We start from the raw sequence: 18766 nt of genomic DNA, 5'->3' as shown, positions 1-18766 counted from the left end.
AATGGGCCTCAAGTGTAATCCATTCTTGAGACATGGTTTTAGAAATTCTAATTCTAATATTGATGAGTGATGATAAATAAGAAGGTAGCTTATTCTGAAGTGCTTTATAGACAAACACGAGAGCATGTTGTTCTCGTCTCACGGACAGAGAAGTCCAACCCACATTATGATATAAAACACAGTGGTGAGTTCTGTAGCTAGCACCCGTAATAAACTGTAATAAATAAAGTGCACAATGATAAGTAGCATCCAGCGATTTAAGTGTTGATGCCGTAGCAAGCATGTAAATAATATCCCCATAATCTATAACAGACATAAAAGTAGCTTGCACAATTTGTCTTCTATTTGTGGAGGACAAACATGTGCTGTTTCTATAGAGGAAGCCTAGCTTGATTTTAGGCTGTTTACAAAGTTCATCAATATGCATTTTAAAGACCGTTTATCATCCAACCATATCCCTAAGTATTTAAATAAAGGTGAAAGAAAAATAAATAAACACAGTAGAAAAAAAGAACACAGTCTATATACAGTGAGTTAAAATGAACTCCTATCAGAGAAGTAGCTGGTGAACCAGGCGATGCAATCATTTGAGAAACCAAGGCTGTTGAGTCTGCCAATAAAAAGTGGTGATTGACAGAGTCGAAAGCCTTGGCCAGGTCGATGAATAAGGCTGCACAGTAATGTCTCTTATCGATGGCGGTTATGATATCATTTAGGACCTTGAGCGTGGTTGAGGTGCACCAGATTGCACCAGATTGCATAGTGGAGAAGGTACGGTGGGATTCAAAATGGTTGGTGATCTGTTTGTTGACTTGGCTTTCGAAGACCTTAGAAAGGCAGGGTAGGATAGATATAGGTCTGTAGCAGTTTACAGCAGTATAGCAGCAGTATACAAGGGGTACCGGTACAGAGTCAATGTGCGGGGGTAACGGTTGAGGAAATTGAGGTAATATGTACATGTAGGTAGAGTTATTAAAGTGACTGCATAGATAATAACAGTGTAGAAGTGGTGTAAAAGAGGGGGGCGGGGGCAATGCAAATAGTCTGGGTAGCCATTTGATTAGATGTTCAAGTCTTACGCCTTGGGGGTAGAAGCTGTTTTAGAAGCCTCTTGGACCTAGACTTGGCGCTCCGGGACCGCTTGCCGTGCGTTCGCAGAGAGACCAGTCTATGACTAGGGTGGCTGGAGTCTTTGACAATTTTTAGGGACTTCCTCTGACACGTCCTGGTATAGAGGTCCTGGATGGCAGGAAGCTTGGCACCAGTGATTTACTGGGCCGTACTCACTACCATCTGTAGTGCCATGCGGTCGGAGGCCGAGCAGTTGCCATACCAGGCAGTGATGCAACCAGTAAGGATGTTCCTGATGTTGCAGCTGTAGATGGAACCTTTTGAGGATCTGAGGACCCAACGTTTTGTTGTGCCCTCTTCACGACTGTCTTGTTGTGTTTGGACGATGTTGGTGATGTGGACACCAAGGAACTTAATGTTCTCAACCTGCAACCCCGTCAGTGAGAATGGGGGCGTGCTCGGTACTCCTTTTCCTTTTGTCCACAATCATCTCCTTTTTCTTGATCACATTGAGGGAGAGGTTGTTGTCCTGGCACCACACAGCCAGGTCTCTGACTTCCTCCCTATAGGCTGTCTCGTCGTTGTTGGTTATCAGACCTACAACTGTTGTGTCATCGGCAAACTTAATGATGGTGTTGGAGTTGTGCCTGGTCGTGAAGTCATGAGTGAACAGGGAGTACAGGAGGGGACTGAGCACGCACGCAAGCCCCCCCAAACGCCAGCCTTCCAAGATCCCCACCACAGTCCCCCCCCAGAATTTGTTTTAAAATAATAATAATCCATTCCCTACCACCAATACCCCCCATGCACCAACAACCGACAAAAGAGAAAGACAAATGGAAAACAACAATGCAAAAAACAAAGACATCAGGGACAACAAAAATCATAACAGCAAGGCCAACTGAATATGTTTGAGTGCATGTTTATGTCTCCTCCAGTTTTGATCCTTTATATTCCAGTTCTCTACCTCCTCCCGTTGCCACCTGCCTCCTCCAGTTTTGATCCTTTATATTCCAGTTCTCTACCTCCTCCTGTTGCCACCTGCCTCCTCCAGTTTTGATCCTTTATATTCCAGTTCTCTACCTCCTACTGTTTCCATCTGCCTCCTCCAGTTTTGATCCTTTATATTCCAGTTCTCTGCCTCCTCCAGTTTTGATCCTTTATATTCCAGTTCTCTACCTCCTACTGTTTCCACCTGCCTCCTCCAGTTTTGATCCTTTATATTCCAGTTCTCTACCTCCTCCTGTTGCCACCTGCCTCCTCCAGTTTTGATCCTTTATATTCCAGATCTCTGCCTCCTCCAGTTTTGATCCTTTATATTCCAGTTCTCTACCTCCTACTGTTTCCACCTGCCTCCTCCAGTTTTGATCCTTTATATTCCAGTTCTCTACCTCCTCCTGTTGCCACCTGCCTCCTCCAGTTTTGATCCTTTATATTCCAGTTCTCTACCTCCTCCCGTTGCCACCTGTCTCCTCCAGTTTTGATCCTTTATATTCCAGTTCTCTACCTCCTCCCGTTGCCACCTGCCTCCTCCAGTTTTGATCCTTTATATTCCAGTTCTCTACCTCCTCCCGTTGCCACCTGCCTCCTCCAGTTTTGATCCTTTATATTCCAGTTCTCTACCTCCTACTGTTTCCACCTGCCTCCTCCAGTTTTGATCCTTTATATTCCAGTTCTCTACCTCCTCCTGTTGCCACCTGCCTCCTCCAGTTTTGATCCTTTATATTCCAGTTCTCTGCCTCCTCCAGTTTTGATCCTTTATATTCCAGTTCTCTACCTCCTCCCATTGCCACCTGCCTCCTCCAGTTTTGATCCTTTATATTCCAGTTCTCTACCTCCTCCCGTTGCCACCTGCCTCCTCCAGTTTTGATCCTTTATATTCCAGTTCTCTACCTCCTACTGTTTCCACCTGCCTCCTCCAGTTTTGATCCTTTATATTCCAGTTCTCTTCCTCCTGTTGCCACCTCCTCCTGTTGCCACCTGCCTCCTCCAGTTTTGATCCTTTATATTCCAGTTCTCTGCCACCTCCAGTTTTGATCCTTTATATTCCAGTTCTCTACCTCCTCCCATTGCCACCTGCCTCCTCCAGTTTTGATCCTTTATATTCCAGTTCTCTACCTCCTACTGTTTCCACCTGCCTCCTCCAGTTTTGATCCTTTATATTCCAGTTCTCTACCTCCTCCAGTTTTGATCCTTTATATTCCAGTTCTCTACCTCCTCCAGTTTTGATCCTTTATATTCCAGTTCTCTACCTCCTCCAGTTTTGAACCTTTATATTCCAGTTCTCTGCCTCCTCCAGTTTTGAACCTTTATATTCCAGTTCTCTGCCTCCTCCAGTTTTGATCCTTTATATTCCAGTTCTCTACCTCCTCCCGTTGCCACCTGCCTCCTCCAGTTTTGATCCTTTATATTCCAGTTCTCTACCTCCTACTGTTTCCACCTGCCTCCTCCAGTTTTGATCCTTTATATTCCAGTTCTCTACCTCCTCCCGTTGCCACCTGCCTCCTCCAGTTTTGATCCTTTATATTCCAGTTCTCTACCTCCTACTGTTTCCACCTGCCTCCTCCAGTTTTGATCCTTTATATTCCAGTTCTCTACCTCATCCTGTTGCCACCTGCCTCCTCCATTTTTGGGGTAATGCTGTAATCAATTGGTTGTACTCTTGGATTGAGCAGACCTTCCCATACAATCCTGATAACTCCATGAAAGACAACTCTACCATTCCGATTTACAATATCATTTAAAACAAAATACCCTTTTCAAACATATTTCCCACAAATACAGGTAATTTTTCGAACAGCACATTTGAGTTGAGCCATAATATTTTTTGTAATATTTGTTATCTTTTCAGGCGGATGAAATTGAAATTGTAGCCAAATTGTAGCAAAGTATATTTTTCCAATTAATCAAAAATGAGACATGGCAATCTGCACAATGGCAAAAAGGCCATTTTTAAACAATGGATGAGTTTTTCTTATTAATCTACTTGAGAACCATTTAGCATTCAAGTAAAACTTTTGAATAAGTGAAGCTTTTAGGGAGAGGTTTAGTGCTTTTATATTTAATAATCTCAACCCACCCTATTCATTATATAGATAGGCACGCTTTTATTTTGTCTGGTTTAGTGTCCCTTGAACAAGGTTAATCAATTGACTGCAGATGGTTGTAGAATTGTATTTTTTATGTAATGAGAAATATGGTTATCCATATTGGACACAAACTCAATAGATTCCTTGCAGAAGAGACCAAGGGCTAATTCTTCTTCCACGCGTGCATCTGTTTACGTCTCTGGGGTAGCAGGTAATATTGCACTGACGTCCTGTTCGCGGTTTGCGCACACGTAATCCCAGTATAGCTCCTCTGTTATACCTGTCGTTTTCTCTGTGCATATGAAATTCCCTGGCACCTGCTCAAACAGCAGATTAAATAAGTAAAGCTCGTTTTGATTTAAGAATCAGGGGAGGGGGTGTGGAAAACAAGCATGCCTGCTGTGTTTGAGACAAATAGAATCCTAGTGGCATGTTAAGAATGGAAAGAACGTGTCCTCTGGGGTGGTTTTGGGGAGTAAAGTGCTTGTTGTTGAGTGAAGCTATGGAGGGGTGGGGGTCTCCACCTTAGATTGAGCTGCGCTACGGTGGTCATTTCAATTTTAAAAAGACCCAATGTAAAAGGACCCATGAGCACCAATGTGAAGTTGTATGGTTTGTTAAACTTTGAAAACAATGTTTTTGTTTGGCATACATTTGAAGTGAAATTAAGTTTCAGCGCTATTCCAGAATTGCCCAGGTGGAAATGCAAGGAAGTACTGATATATTTAGTTTTTCTCACCCCCTACTCTTTGAACTGTGCATGTGAGTTTGGTGTAATGATTAATGGTAGACTTAACAAATACAGCTTGTTGGGTAAATCCCCTGGGATATGCATCGATATCCAGGATCCAGTTGTCAGGCCTGTGTGCGTCTGATAACCCTGTGTCAGTGTGTTGCCAGGCATCTTATCTCTGTATGACCCAGATGACTTGCATTGTCCTGGGATAGTTACGGTACCTTCGGAAAGTATTCACACCCCTTGACTTTTTCCACATTACGAATTCAACCACCCCCTGGGACATTAAAACTCTGGCTGATTTCCTGGAAACTGAGGAGTACATTCACATTGAAGATGTATTTCAAAGTATAAAAACCCTTCTTAGACCAAGGATCTGATATAAATGGTTTCTTACACACTAAGAATCATTTATTATGCCATATTGGAGAGTATGAATGCTATTTAAGATTAGCTCTCATGCATTTCTGTATCTTTCCACACATTTACTGAGTATGCTATAACGCAGGTTTGGGTATGGGGCCCGGGACCTGATTTCAATGCGGCGCGGCGGAATCATGCCCAGATCACAAAGACTTTTCGATAATAAAGTTTTGAAAAACGTATTTTATTATTCAAATGAAAAGCCCAATAAATTCTCACCTGTGTAATGATTTAACTCCCACCGCTTGTGGGACATTTTATTTTTGAAGGCACGTATAAATAAAACACAGTGACAGACAGGCTGAAACACACGTTAGCTAGAAATAGTAGCTAGCTAGAAATTGCACAAAAATAAGGTTTTCAAAGAAAAGGAAAGTAGACAATGAATATAGGATGTTCCAGTAAGAGTGGACATTGAAATATTTCTTTGTTGAGGTATCAGGGAAAGCTGTGTGTGAAGAGCACAAAAAAGAGAAAAGATTACAACTTGTCCCGACACTTCCAGATGAAGCATGCAGAGAAATATAGGAATATGTCTTCTGAACAGAGGGCAAGTGCATCGAAAGAGTTGCTTTCTCAGTTGAAAAGCAGCAAGGACTTCTCACAAAACTGCAATCAGCAAACGACGGAATTGCGAGAGCTAGCTGCGTACTGTCCCTCAAAATTGCTCAACTTAGCAAGCCATTGAGGGCGAATTCATTAAAGAATGTTTAATTGACTCTGCAGCAATACTTTGCCCCGACAAGAAAGAGCTGTTTGAAAATGTCTCCCTGTCAAGACGAACAGTGACACTGCGTGTTGAGGACGTCACAGAGAATAGGGAACAACAGTTGAAAGACACGGTAAAGGATTTCGCCTATTTCTCCTTGGCCCTGGATGAGAGCAGTGATGCACGTGACACAACGCAGTTGTTGATATTCTTACGAAGCATAACCCCAGACTAGGAAATGACAGAGGAGCTGGCTTCAGTGCAGTCAATGAAGAGCACAACCACAGGGAAAGATTTATTGGAGGAGGTTAATGAAAAGTTCTCTAGTGTGACCACTGATGGGTGCCCAAACTTGACAGGAAAAAACTTGTATCCTTTTGAAAAGGGTACAAGATCAAGTAGCTGAGCTGAACCCAGATCAGATAATTATTTTCCTGCATTGCATTATTCATCAGGAGGTGCTCTGTAAATAGGTTCTAAAAAAGAGCCATGTTGTGGATACAGTCACCACAGTGGTAAACTTCATAAGAGCAAAATCTTTAAACCACAGGCAGTTTGTCTCACTGTTGAAGGATACCGAGTCTGGTCATGCAGATCTTCCCTACCACACAAACGTGAGATGGCTGTGTTTCGGGAAGGAGCTTAAAAGGTTGTGGGACCTGATATCTGAGATTGCTGAGTTTTTGCAAAGGAAATGAAAATATGTGGATTTCTCTCAACTGTGAGATAAAGAATGGTTGGCTGATTTTGCCTTCACCGTCATGGCCGTCATGAGTGATCTGAATTCCAAACCACAAGGGAAGGGCCTTTTTGCAATTCAGATGTACAGCCTTGTCAAAGCTTTCAAGGGAAAATTACTCCTGACCCGCCAACAATCTCACCCACCTTCCGACACTACTAGTCTGTTCCCTATCAGATGACAACAATGTTAACATACAGTTGAAGTCAGAAGTTTACATACACTAAGGTTGGAGTAATTAAAACTTGTTTTTCAACCACTCCACAAATTTCTTGTTAAACTATTGTTTTTTTGGCAAGTTGGTTAGGACATCACTTATAATTCACTACCACAATTCTAGTGGGTCAGAAGTGTACATACACTCAAACCCCCGAGCTGACAAGGTACAAATCTGTTGTTCTGCCCCTGAACAGGCAGTTAACCCACTGTTCCCAGGCAGTCATTGAAAATAAGAATATGTTCTTAACTGACTTGCCTGGTTAAATAAAGGTAAAATAAAAAAATAAAAACACTAAGTTGACTGTGCCTTTTTTAAACAGCTTGGAAAAATCCAGAAAATTATGTCATGTCTTTAGAAGCTTCTGATGGGCTAATTTACATTTTTTGAGTCAATTGGAGGTGTACCTGTCTATGTATTTCAAGGCCTACCTTCAAACTCAGTACCTCTTTGCTTGACATCATGGGAAAATCAATATAAATCAGCCAAGACCTCAGAAAAAAATATAGACCTCCACAAGTCTGGTTCATCCTTGGGAGCAATTTCCAAATGTACCACGTTCATCTGTACCAATAATAGTACGCAAGTATAAACGCCATGGGATCACACAGCCGTCATATCACTCAGGAAGGAGACGTGTTCTGTCTCCTAGAGATGAACGTACTTTGATGCGAAAAGTGCAAATCAATCCCAGAACAGCAAAGGACCTTGCGAAGATGCTGGAGGAAACGGGTACAAAAGTATCTATATCCATTACAAACAAGTCCTGTATTGACCTAACCTGAAAGGCCGCTCAGCAAGGAAGAAGCCACTGCTCCAAACCCGCTATAAAAAAGCCAGACTACGGTTTGCAACTGCACATGGGGACAAAGATCGTACTTTTTGGAGAAATGTCCTCTGGTCTGATGAAACAAAAATAGAGCTGTTTGGCATTATGTTTGGAGGAAAAAGGGGGAGCCTTGCAAGCTGAAGAACACCATCCCAACCGTGAAGCACAGGGGTGGCAGCAGCATGTTGTGGGGGTGCTTTGCTGCAAGAGGGACTGGTGCACTTCACAAAATAGATGGCATCATGAGGCAGGAAAATGATGTGTATATATTAAAGCAACATCTCAAGACATCAGTCAGGAAGTTAAAGCTTGGTCGCAAATGGGTCTTCCAAATGGACAATGACCCCAAGCATACTTCCAAAGTTGTGGCAAAATGGCTTAAGGACAACAAAGTCAAGGTATTGGAGTGGCCATCACAAAGCCCTGAAAAAAGTGTGTGCGAGCAAGGAGGCCTACAAATCTGACTTACACCAGCTCTGTCATGAGGAATGGTCCAAAATTCACCCAACTCATTGTCGGAAGCTTGTGGAAGGCTATCTGAAACATTGACCCAAGTTAAACAATTTAAAGGCAATGCTACCAAATAATGATTGAGTGCATGTCAACTTCTGACCCACTGGGAATGTGATGAAAGAAATCAAATTTGAATTAAATCATCCTCTACTATTATTCTGATGTTTCACATTCTTAAAATAAAGTGGTCTCCTAAAACAGGGAATGTTTACTAGGATTAAATGTCAGGAATTGTGAAAAACTGAGTTCAAATTTATTTGGCTAAGGTGTATGTAAACCTCCGACTTCAACTGTACATATGTTGACCCAGACATTGTCAGTGATGAAATATAACAAGTCAAGGCACAAATCATCTCTTACTGACTCTCACCTCTCAGCAATCCTACGCATAGCGACACCAGAAACTGTACCTGACTTCACTGCTCTAGTCAATGCCCATCAGATACTTCACTACTCATGCTGATTGAGTAATTTAAATGTAATGTTGAGCTCTCTCTTTCTTGTGTTTTTGTGCATACCCGCTAACGAGAGTTCTGTCCGTGGTGCTGAATGCACAGTGTACTATTCCCTCTGTGTAGTTTGTTGCATGTTTAATAATGAAAATACCTACCAAAAGGAGAACATGGATATGGTTTATTTCTCTGCATGGTAAAATTTGTAGCATATCTGGATGTGTTTACAGTAGATATCTGTCAGCACAGTCATACACATGATGTATAATCCTGTAATATGATTCTGGCCCGCGATGGCAAAAATATATTTTAGTGTAGCCCTCCATGGAAAATATTTGCCCAGGCCTGCTATAGTTTGTCGAAACACCAATGCAAAAAAAATGTAGTAGTCATTCCAGTAAATAATTAATATTGTAATCTATTTGATGACACCTTTTGACTTTTCTATAACACGCCAAGGAACAGAAGCCTCTGGGCAGTGGTGTAATGTACTTAAGTAAAACATACTTTAAAGTACTACTTAAGTAGTTTTTTTGGAGTATCTGTACTTTACTTTTATATTTTTGACTGTTACTTCACTACATTCCTAAAATAAATATTGTACTTTTTATTCCGTACATTTTCCTTGACAGCCAAAAGTACTCGTTACAATTTGAATGCTTAGCAGGACAGGAATATAGTCCAATTCATGCACTTATCAAGAGAACTAGTGGTCATCCCTACTGCCTCTGGTGGACTCAGGAAACACATGCATCTTTTGTAAATAATGTCTGAGTGTTTGAGTGTGCCCTGGCTAGCCATACATTTTAAAAACAAGAAAATGGTGCAGTCTGCTTTGCCCCTTTACCCCTACCTACATGTACAGTACCAGTCAAAAGTTTGGACACACCTACTCACTCAAGGGTTTTTCTTTATTTTTACTATTTTCTAAATTGTAGAATAATAGTGAAGACATCAAAAACTATGAAAGAACACATATGGAATCATGTAGTAACCAGAAAAGTGTTAAACAAATCTTAATGCTACAACATACAATAACATTCCAGACTATTCTGTGCATAGAACTGTTTGGGGAAGGTCCTTTCCTGTTTCAGCATGACAATGCCCCGTGCACAAAGTGAGGTCTAGACTGAAATGGTTTGTCGAGATCGATGTGGAAGAAATTGAATGGCCTGCACAGAGCCCTGACATTAATGCCATTGAACACCTTTGGGATAAATTGTAATGCCTACTGCAAGCCAGGCCTAATATCCCAACATCAGTGACCAACTTCACTAATGCTCTTGTGGCTGAGTGGCAGCAAGTCCCCGTAGTAATGATCCAACGTCTAGTGGAAAGCCTGCCCAGAAGAGTGGAGACTGTTAAATAAAATTGTATTTGTCACATACATGTGTTTAGCAGATGTAGCAAAATGCTTGTTTCTAGCTCCAACAGTTCAGTAATATCTAACAATACACACAATCTAAAGGAATGGAAATAAGAATGTATAAATATTTGGATGAGCAATGCAAAAGCGGCTGTTATAGCAGCAAAAGGGGATATTAATGCCCATGATTTTGGAATGAGATTTTTGACGAGCAAGTGTCCACATACTTTTGATCATGTAGTGTATGTCCTGGTGTATGTGTTTCTGTGCACTGAATAGAATTGCTCTAAAAGAGATGTAGAATTATGTGTCTTTCGTACGTTGGATGCTGATCCCCCTGATATCTTGTTACACTCGGTTTCATTGTGTAGACCAATGTTTATTTGGTGTATGTTGATTCCTGGTCAGCCAGGCTGAGACTCGGTGTGGGGTTTCCCCTTGATGCTAATGAGCTGATCTGATGTGGTTAACAGACCTTGATTTGATTCACCTTGAATGCCTCGCTTACTCCATTTACTGGATCTGACCAACTACTTATCGCCAAAGAAGCTACTCAGCCAATCACTGTCATCGAGTATCAATGTTTACTACACAAGTCTCCCCATGTGTGTAAGGAAGTGGTACATTTTGGATCTAAGTGGAACACATGAAAGTCCTTCGAGTTTAATCTGAGTGAAATCTGAATGCGCAGCGAGAGAAGCTGCTGGATTAACATGTCGATTAAGGCTTTCCTCTCCCTGTAAATGTGCAGCGCATACGGAAGGAGGTGTGTGTGTTGTTGCAACTGTTTGACTAATATCCTGCGTGTGCGTGATGTCGAAGACATTAAAACAAGTCAGCCTCCAGGAGAAAGGCAGTGGCTTGGGTTATGGGGAAAAGCCCAATGAGAAACAGTGTTGCGTAAACCAGTCTTACAAGCTGTTTGTATATGCATATACCCATCTATTCTCACTCCCTTCATCAGACTCTGTGCTCTACTGATTTATTAATCACTGATTTTCAGCATGTTGTTGCAACTGTTTGACTAACATCCTGCTGTTTTTCTGATGGCATACTGCTGACAGTGACGGCTGTCCCTTGCAGGTTATTATTGACAACTTTCATTCCTCAGCGTAAAGTGCAGCCATATACCTAATCAGGTTAAGTATCTGAACTAGAGCTGTGTCACCTTGAGCGTGATCATAAGCTTGCAGCTAGGTTCTCAAGTCCCTTTGGCCAGTCCTGTCCTCTGTTAATAATGAGACTTGGGGTCATCACACAAGTTTGACCTGATCACAAGGTTCACGGAGTGACTCATTTTAGTTAGAGGCTTGAGCCGACAAAAAGCAGTTCTACTAGATTTTTTTTTGTCTTGCGGAGGGAGACTATGCACGCAAGAGCCTCAGAATCTATGATGACGATATAAAGTAAGAACAGTGTTTCTGAGGGGGTTATGAGAGTTCATTTCCCGTTTTATGCATCATGCTCTGGGGTGTCTGGGTACTTCTTGTAAACCGTTTACAACATCGATAGACAGTCTGGCATGCTAAGACCGGTAGGGATTTGTCATGGATGAATGACTCAAGGCTGATAAGGATCATCTCTCGTTGTGTTATTTCAGACTTCAGTTGTGATTATGAGGAAAAATATTAAGGGCAGAGTTGAGAAGTTAACATTTTTTATTCTTAGGGTCTCTTGAGTTTCCACAGTTTATTACTCAAAGCTATTTTGGGGTCCTATTCATGATATGTAATGGCAGTAGTAGAGAACACAAATGTTAGTTACATACAGTACCAGCCAAAAGTTTGGACACCGACTCATTCAAGGGATTTTATTTATTTAAACTTTTTTCTACAATGTAGAATAATAGTGAAGACAAACTATGAAATAACAAATATGGAATCATGTAGTAACCAAACAAGTGTTAAAAAATCAAAATATATTTGAGTTTCTTCAAAGAAGCCCCCCTTTGCCTTGATGAAAGCTTTGCACATTCTGGTATTCTATCAACCAGCTTCATGAGGAATACTTTTCCAGCAGTCTTGAAGGCGTTCCCACATATGCTGAGCACTTGTTGGCTGCTTTTCTTTCACTCTCCGGTCCAACTCATCCCAAACCATCTCAATTGGGTTGAGGTCTGAGGATTGTGGAGGCCAGGTCATCTGATGCAGCAACTCATCACTCTCCTTCTTGGTCAAATAGCACTTACACCGTCTGGAGGTGTGTTTTGGGTCATTGTCCTGTTGAAAAACAAAAACAAGTCCCATTAAGCGTAAACCAGATGGGATGGCGTATCACTGCAGAATGCTCTAGTAGCCATGCTGGTTAAGTGTGCCTTGAATTCTAAATAAATCACTGACAGCGTCACCAGCAAAGCACCCCCACACCATCGCACCTCCCCCTATATGCTTCACGGTGTGAACCACACATGCAGAGATAATTCGTTCACCTACTCTGTGTCTCATAAAGACACAGCGGTTGGAACCAAAAATCTCACATTTGGACTCATCAGACCAAAGGACAGATTTCCACCGGCCTAATGTCCAATGCTCATGTTTCTTGGCCCAAGCAAGTCTCTTCTTCTTATTGGTGTCCTTTAGTAGTGGTTTCTTTGCAGCAATTCGACCATGAAGGCCTGATTCACGCAGTCTCCTCTGAACAGTTGATGTTGGGATGTGTCTGTTACTTGAACTCTGAAGCATTTATTTGGGCTGCAATTTCTGAGGCTGGTAACTCTAATGAACTTATCCTCTGCAGCAGAGGTAACTCTGGGTCTTCTTTTCCTGTGGCGGTCCTCATGGGAGACAGTTTCATCATAGCACTTGATGGTTTTTTGCGACTGCACTTGAAGACACTTTCAGTTCTTGAAATGTTCTATATTGACTGACCTTCATGTCATAAAGTAATGATGGACATAATATGGACTTGGTCTTTTACCAGATAGGGCTATCTTCTGTATACCACCCCTACCTCGTCACAATGCAACTGATTGGCTCGAACGCTTTAAGAAGGAAAGAAATTCCACAAATGAACTTTTAACAAGGCAAACCTGTTAATTGAAATGCATTCAAGGTGACTACCTCATGAAGCTGGTTGAGAGAATGCAAAAAGTGTGCAAAGCTGTCGAGGCAAAGGGTTCCTACTTTGAAGGATCTCAAATATAAAATGTATTTTGTTTTGTTACTACATGCTTCCACATATGTGTTTTCATAGTTTAGATATATTCACTATTATTCTACAATGTAAAAAAAATCCCTTGAATGAATAGGTGTGTGTCAAATTTTGATTGGTACTGTACATGCAATTTACGAGTTGGAAACAATGTGCTGGTCTTGCTGGGAGAGGCAGGAAGAGTGTGATGTCAGTCAGGGAAGAGTAGAGGAAGCAAGAGAAGGAGGAGGAGAGGGCTGCTGGCAGGGAGGTTGACCGCCTTCCCATTTCCTGGCGGCAGCGCCTCTGCTCTACTCTTGCTCTCTCTCCTCTGAGTTTGAGAGAGGGGCCAGAGATTAAACTTCAGACTAGTAGATGCTGCTGGATCTCCTTCCGTGGATCTATCTATCTCTTTAAGGTGGTTCTCATTAAACCCAAGGAGAACCATCTCCAGGTCTGGGTGGTCAACACTGAGAGGAAGCCACATATCGATAAAAAGATGTACAGTGGATATGGAGGTACTTTTTCCCCTTTAATCTGATTTAAAGTGGGGCTTGTGGACTTGACAATTTATACAAATATTATAGTTCTATTTTGTTCTAGGTTACGATGGAATTTTGATGTACAGGATGTTAGTTTTGTCTACAGTGTTGTTACTCTTGTTTTGGAATGGTGGTGAGTCAAACGTCAGTCACTCGCTGCTTGTATTGGGTTTTGTAGTATTTCACACTGTGTGAAGCATTTTATAAAATGTTACTTCTCATTTAACCATCACCAGTGTGTGTTCCCATTGATTGTGAATGTTTAGTTTTCATTTTGTGAGTGTGTTTTATCAGCCTGTGTTATTTCTTACACCCTCAATATATGTTCCCTCTATCTCTCTGTTTGAGGCTAAATTCCTTTGCTTTGGCTTCACATTGTCCTTTTTGTCAGGGCTGAAGTTGGATGTGCCTTACACTGCCCTGAACAGGGGGAAGAAAACGTTCCTCCATTTCCTTCTCGTGGAGTCCATTATGAAACTGAAAGCCCTGGAGTTGGAGAATGATAGTGTTCCTCCTCCTCATAGCTCTGGCCACATTGTCTGTCTATGTCCCTGGTGTTGGTCTATATAGGCCTATGGTTTGTGGACGAGGGGGATGACTGCAGTTTGTTATCATCCAGGTGGTCTCCCACAACATGTCCAAATTAATGTGGTTTAATTTGGTCTGTGGGGAGGGAAAAAAACGCCGGCCCCACAGATCCATCTTTGGTGGTGTTGAGGTAGACCAGCTGTTCCCAGGGGTGGTGTGTGGACACGGACACCTCAGTGTTCAGTGCTGTGGCTAGGGGACGTCCATAAGTGTCTGTTGTGTGATTTCCCCTCACTTTAGGTGTGGTCACACTCTAGTCAGGTCCTGTTGCTGTGGAGATTTGAAGAACATTATTTCAGTTTTCCAAACCAGTCCCTCATGGCCAGTGTTGTAAATATACCCATGGAATTTGAGACAATGAACAATGACTAGGGGGCTTGACTAGGTCAGTACTGAGATGAGTCGTAAACAGTTGGGTTATAATTACAAATCTCTTCATTTAGTGGAAGTGTTAGATAAGAGTCAAGCAGATGTGGAGGGCTGGAGAAGGGAATGGCTTTAAGGGATGTAGTGGGTCTTTGTTTAGGCGCTGGCAGAGAGAATGGAAGGGAAGGAAGGGGACACGTGTGCACAGTTGAAGTCGGAAGTTTACATACACTTAGGTTGGAGTCATTAAAACTCGTTTTTCAACCTCTCCACAAATTTCTTTGAATTTCAAACTAGTTTTGGCAAGTCTGTTAGGACATGTACTTTGTGCATGACACAAGTAATTTTTCCAACAATTGTTTACAGAAAGATTACTTCACTTATAATTCACTGTATCACAATTCCAGTGGGTCAGAAGTTTACATATACTAAGTTGACTGTGCCTTTTTAAACAGCTTGGAAAATTCCAGAAAATGATGTCATGGCTTTAGAAGCTTCTGATAGGCTAATTGACATACTTTGAGTCAGTTGGCGGTGTACCTGTGGATGTATTTCAAGGCCTACCTTCAAACTCAGTACCTCTTTGCTTGACATCATGGGAAAATCAAAAGAAATCAGCCAAGACCTCAGAACATACGTAGAATGTATGCACACATGACTGTAAGTCGCTTTGGATAAAAGCGTCTGCTAAATGGCATATATTATATTATTATTATATAGAACAATAATTGTAGACCTCCACAAGTCTGGTTCATCCTTTGGAGCAATTTCCAAACGTCTGAAGGTGCCACGTTCATCTGTACAAACAATAGTACGCAAGTATAAACACCACGGGACCACGCAGTTGTCATACCGCTCAGGAAGGAGATGCGTTCTGTCTCCTAGAGATGAACGTACTTTGGTGCGAAAAGTGAAAATCAATTCCAGAACAACAACAGCAGAACAACAGGACCTTGTGAAGATGCTGGAGGAAATAGGCACAAAAGTATCTATATCTATATATCTATATCCACAGTAAAAACTAGTTCTATATCGACAACCTGAAAGGCCGCTCAGCAAGGAAGAAGCCACTGCTCCAAAACCACCATAAAAAAGTCAGACTACGGTTTGCAACGAGACATGGGGACAAAGAAATGTCCTCTGCTCTGATGAAACAAAAATAACTGTTTGGCCATAATGACCATAGTTATGTTTGGAGGAAAAAGGGGGAGGCTTGCAAGCCGAAGAACACCATCCCAACCATGATGCAAGGGGGTGGCAACATCATGTTGTGGTGCTTTGCTGCAGGAGGGACTGGTGCACTTCACAAAATAGATAGCATCATGAGGATGGAAAATGATATGGATATTTTGAAGCAACATCTCAAGACATCTGTCAGGAAGTTAAAACTTGGTCGCAAATGGGTCTTCCAAATGGACAATGACCCCAAGCATACTTCCAAAGTTGTGGCAAAATGGCTTAAGGACAACAAAGTCAAGGTATTGGAGTGGCCATCACAATGCCCCGATCTCAATCCTATAGAAGATTTGTGGGCTGAACTGAAAAAGCGTGCGTGAACTAGGATTCCTACAAACCTGACTCAGTTACACCAGCTCTGTCAGCAGGAATGGGCCAAAAATCACCCAACTTATTGTGGGAAGCTTGTGGAAGGCTACCTGAAACATTTGACACAAGTTAAACCATTTAAAGGCAATGCTACCAAATACTAAGTTAGTGTATGTAAACTTCTGACCCACTGGGAATGTGATGAAATAAATAAAAGCTGAAATAAATCATCCTCTCCTACTATTATTCGGACATTTCACATTCTTAAACATTCCTAAGTGACCTAAGACAGGGAATTTGTACTCTGATTAAATGGCAGGAATTGTGAAAAACTGAGTTTTTAAATGTATTTGGATAAGGTGTATATAAACTTCTGACTTCAACTGTGTGTGTTTAGGGGCTTTCTCAGATAAAACAGACACATAATGCCTGGCTGGGTGCCATCAGGAACCAACCTGCAGATAATATCCTGGATCGGGGGAGGGAGAGAGCAACAAGCAGCCTCTCATAAACCCAGTCATTTCAATATACACATCATTAGGTTCCTCATTAGTTTGTTATGCTTGTTTTTTCTTTTTTCAAGCTTATCCAAAGGTCAGTGATTAGAGAAATCTGATGCTTTAGCCCTACTGCTGAGACATTTTATTGTGTTCTATACAATACCAGTCAAAAGTTAAACACACCTACTCATTCATTTTCTTTATTACGGTTTTCTACATTGTAGAATAATATTGGAGACATCAAAACTACAAAATAACACATTTGGAATCATGTAGTAACCAAAAGTGTTAAACAAATCCAAATATATTTCTATTGTAGATTTTTCAAAGTCACCACCCTTTGCCTTGATGACAGCTTTGCACACTCTTGCAATTCTCTCAGCCAGCTTCATGATGTAGTCCCCTGGAATGCTTTTCCAGCTGTCTTAAAGGAGTTCCCACATATGCTGAGCAGTTGTTGGCTGCTTTTCTTTCACTCTGTGGGCCAACTCATCCCATACCATCTCAATTGGGTTGAGGTCTGAGGATTGTGGAGGCCAGGTCATCTGATACAGCACTCAATCACTCTCCTTATTGGTCAAATAGCCCTTACACAGCCTGGAGCTGTGTTTTGGGTCATTGTCCTGTTGAAAAGCAAATGATAGACCCAATTAGCGCAAATGACATTTTATTTGTCACATACACATTTTTAGCAGATGTTAATGCGAGTGTAGTGAAATGCTTGTACTTCTAGTTCAGACAGTGCAGTAATATCTAACTAGTATTCTAACAATTCAACAACTCTCTAATACACAAGTCTAAAGGGATGGAATAAGAATATGTACATATAAATAGTGGATGAGCGATGACCGAGTGACATAGGCAAGATGCAATAGATTGTATAAAATACGGTATATCCATATGAGATAAGAAATGTAAGATATGTGAACATGATTAAAGTGGCATTATTTAAAGTGAATAGTGATCCATTTATTAAGGTGGCCAATGATTTGAGTCTGTATGTAGGCAGTAGCTACTCTGTGTTAGTGATGGCTTTTTAACTGTCTGATGGCCTTGAGATAGAAGCTATTTTTCAGTTTCTCTGTCCTAGCTTTGATGCACCTGTACTGACCTTGCCCTCTGGATGGTTTTTAATATATATATATATTTTTAAAAACATTTTTACCTTTATTTTACTAGGCAAGTCAGTTAAGAACAAATTCTTATTTTCAATGACTGCCTAGGAACAGTGGGTTAACTGCCTGTTCAGTGGCAGAACGACAGATTTGTACCTTGTCAGCTCGGGGATTCAAACTTGCAACCTTTCGGTTACTAGTCCAATACTCTAACCACTAGGCTACCCTGGTTGTGGGGTGTACAGGCAGTGGCTTGGGTAGTTGTTGTCCTTGATGATCTTTTTGGCCTTCTTATGACATCGGTTGGTGTTTGTGTCCTGGAGGGCAGGTAGTTTTCCCCTGGTGATGCGTTGTGCAGACCGCACCACCCTCTGGAGAGCCTTGCGGTTGAGGGCGGTGCAGTTGCTGTGATACAGCCTGACCGGATGTTCTCAATTGTGCTTCTGTAAAAGTTTGAGGGTTTTAGGTGACAAGCCACATTTTGTCAGCCTCCTGAGGTTGAAGAGGCGCTGTTGCAAGGAACTTAAAACTTTCCAGCTTCTCCACTGCTGTCCCGTCGATGTGGATAGGGGGTGCTCCCTCTGCTGTTTCCTGAAGTCCACGATCATCTCCTTTTTCTTTTGTTGACGTTGAGGTTGTTTTCTTGACCCCACACTACGAGTGCCCTCACCTCGTACCTCTAGGCTGTCTCGTCGTTGTTAGTAATCAATCCCGCTACTGTTGTGTCTTCTGAAAACTTGATGATTGAGTTGGAGGCGTGCATCGCCACGCAGTCATGGGTGAACAGGGAGTACAGGAAGGGGCTACTTGTGGAGCCCCAGTGTTGAGGATCAGCGA

At 41.8% G+C, this 18766-nt stretch overlaps 1 protein-coding gene across 4 annotated transcripts in view; it reads left to right on the top strand.

Annotated features, from left to right (window-relative positions):
- The window catches only part of ripor1 (RHO family interacting cell polarization regulator 1), a 115162-nt gene that overhangs the window by 58629 nt on the left and 37767 nt on the right, over positions 1–18766 (top strand). The window contains exon 1 of one of the 4 annotated variants that reach the window (XM_046307043.1): positions 13606–13791. The exons of the other annotated variants lie outside the window; for them this stretch is intronic. Within the exon in view, the coding sequence (XP_046162999.1) occupies positions 13773–13791 (19 nt within the window). The 5' untranslated portion in view covers positions 13606–13772. Of the gene's footprint in view, positions 1–13605; positions 13792–18766 lie in introns of those variants that run through there. 4 annotated transcript variants of the gene reach the window in all.

This window comes from Oncorhynchus gorbuscha, linkage group LG02, assembly GCF_021184085.1.
Source record: "Oncorhynchus gorbuscha isolate QuinsamMale2020 ecotype Even-year linkage group LG02, OgorEven_v1.0, whole genome shotgun sequence".
NCBI lineage: Eukaryota > Metazoa > Chordata > Actinopteri > Salmoniformes > Salmonidae > Oncorhynchus > Oncorhynchus gorbuscha.
This window is presented reverse-complemented; position numbering and strand designations above follow the sequence as displayed.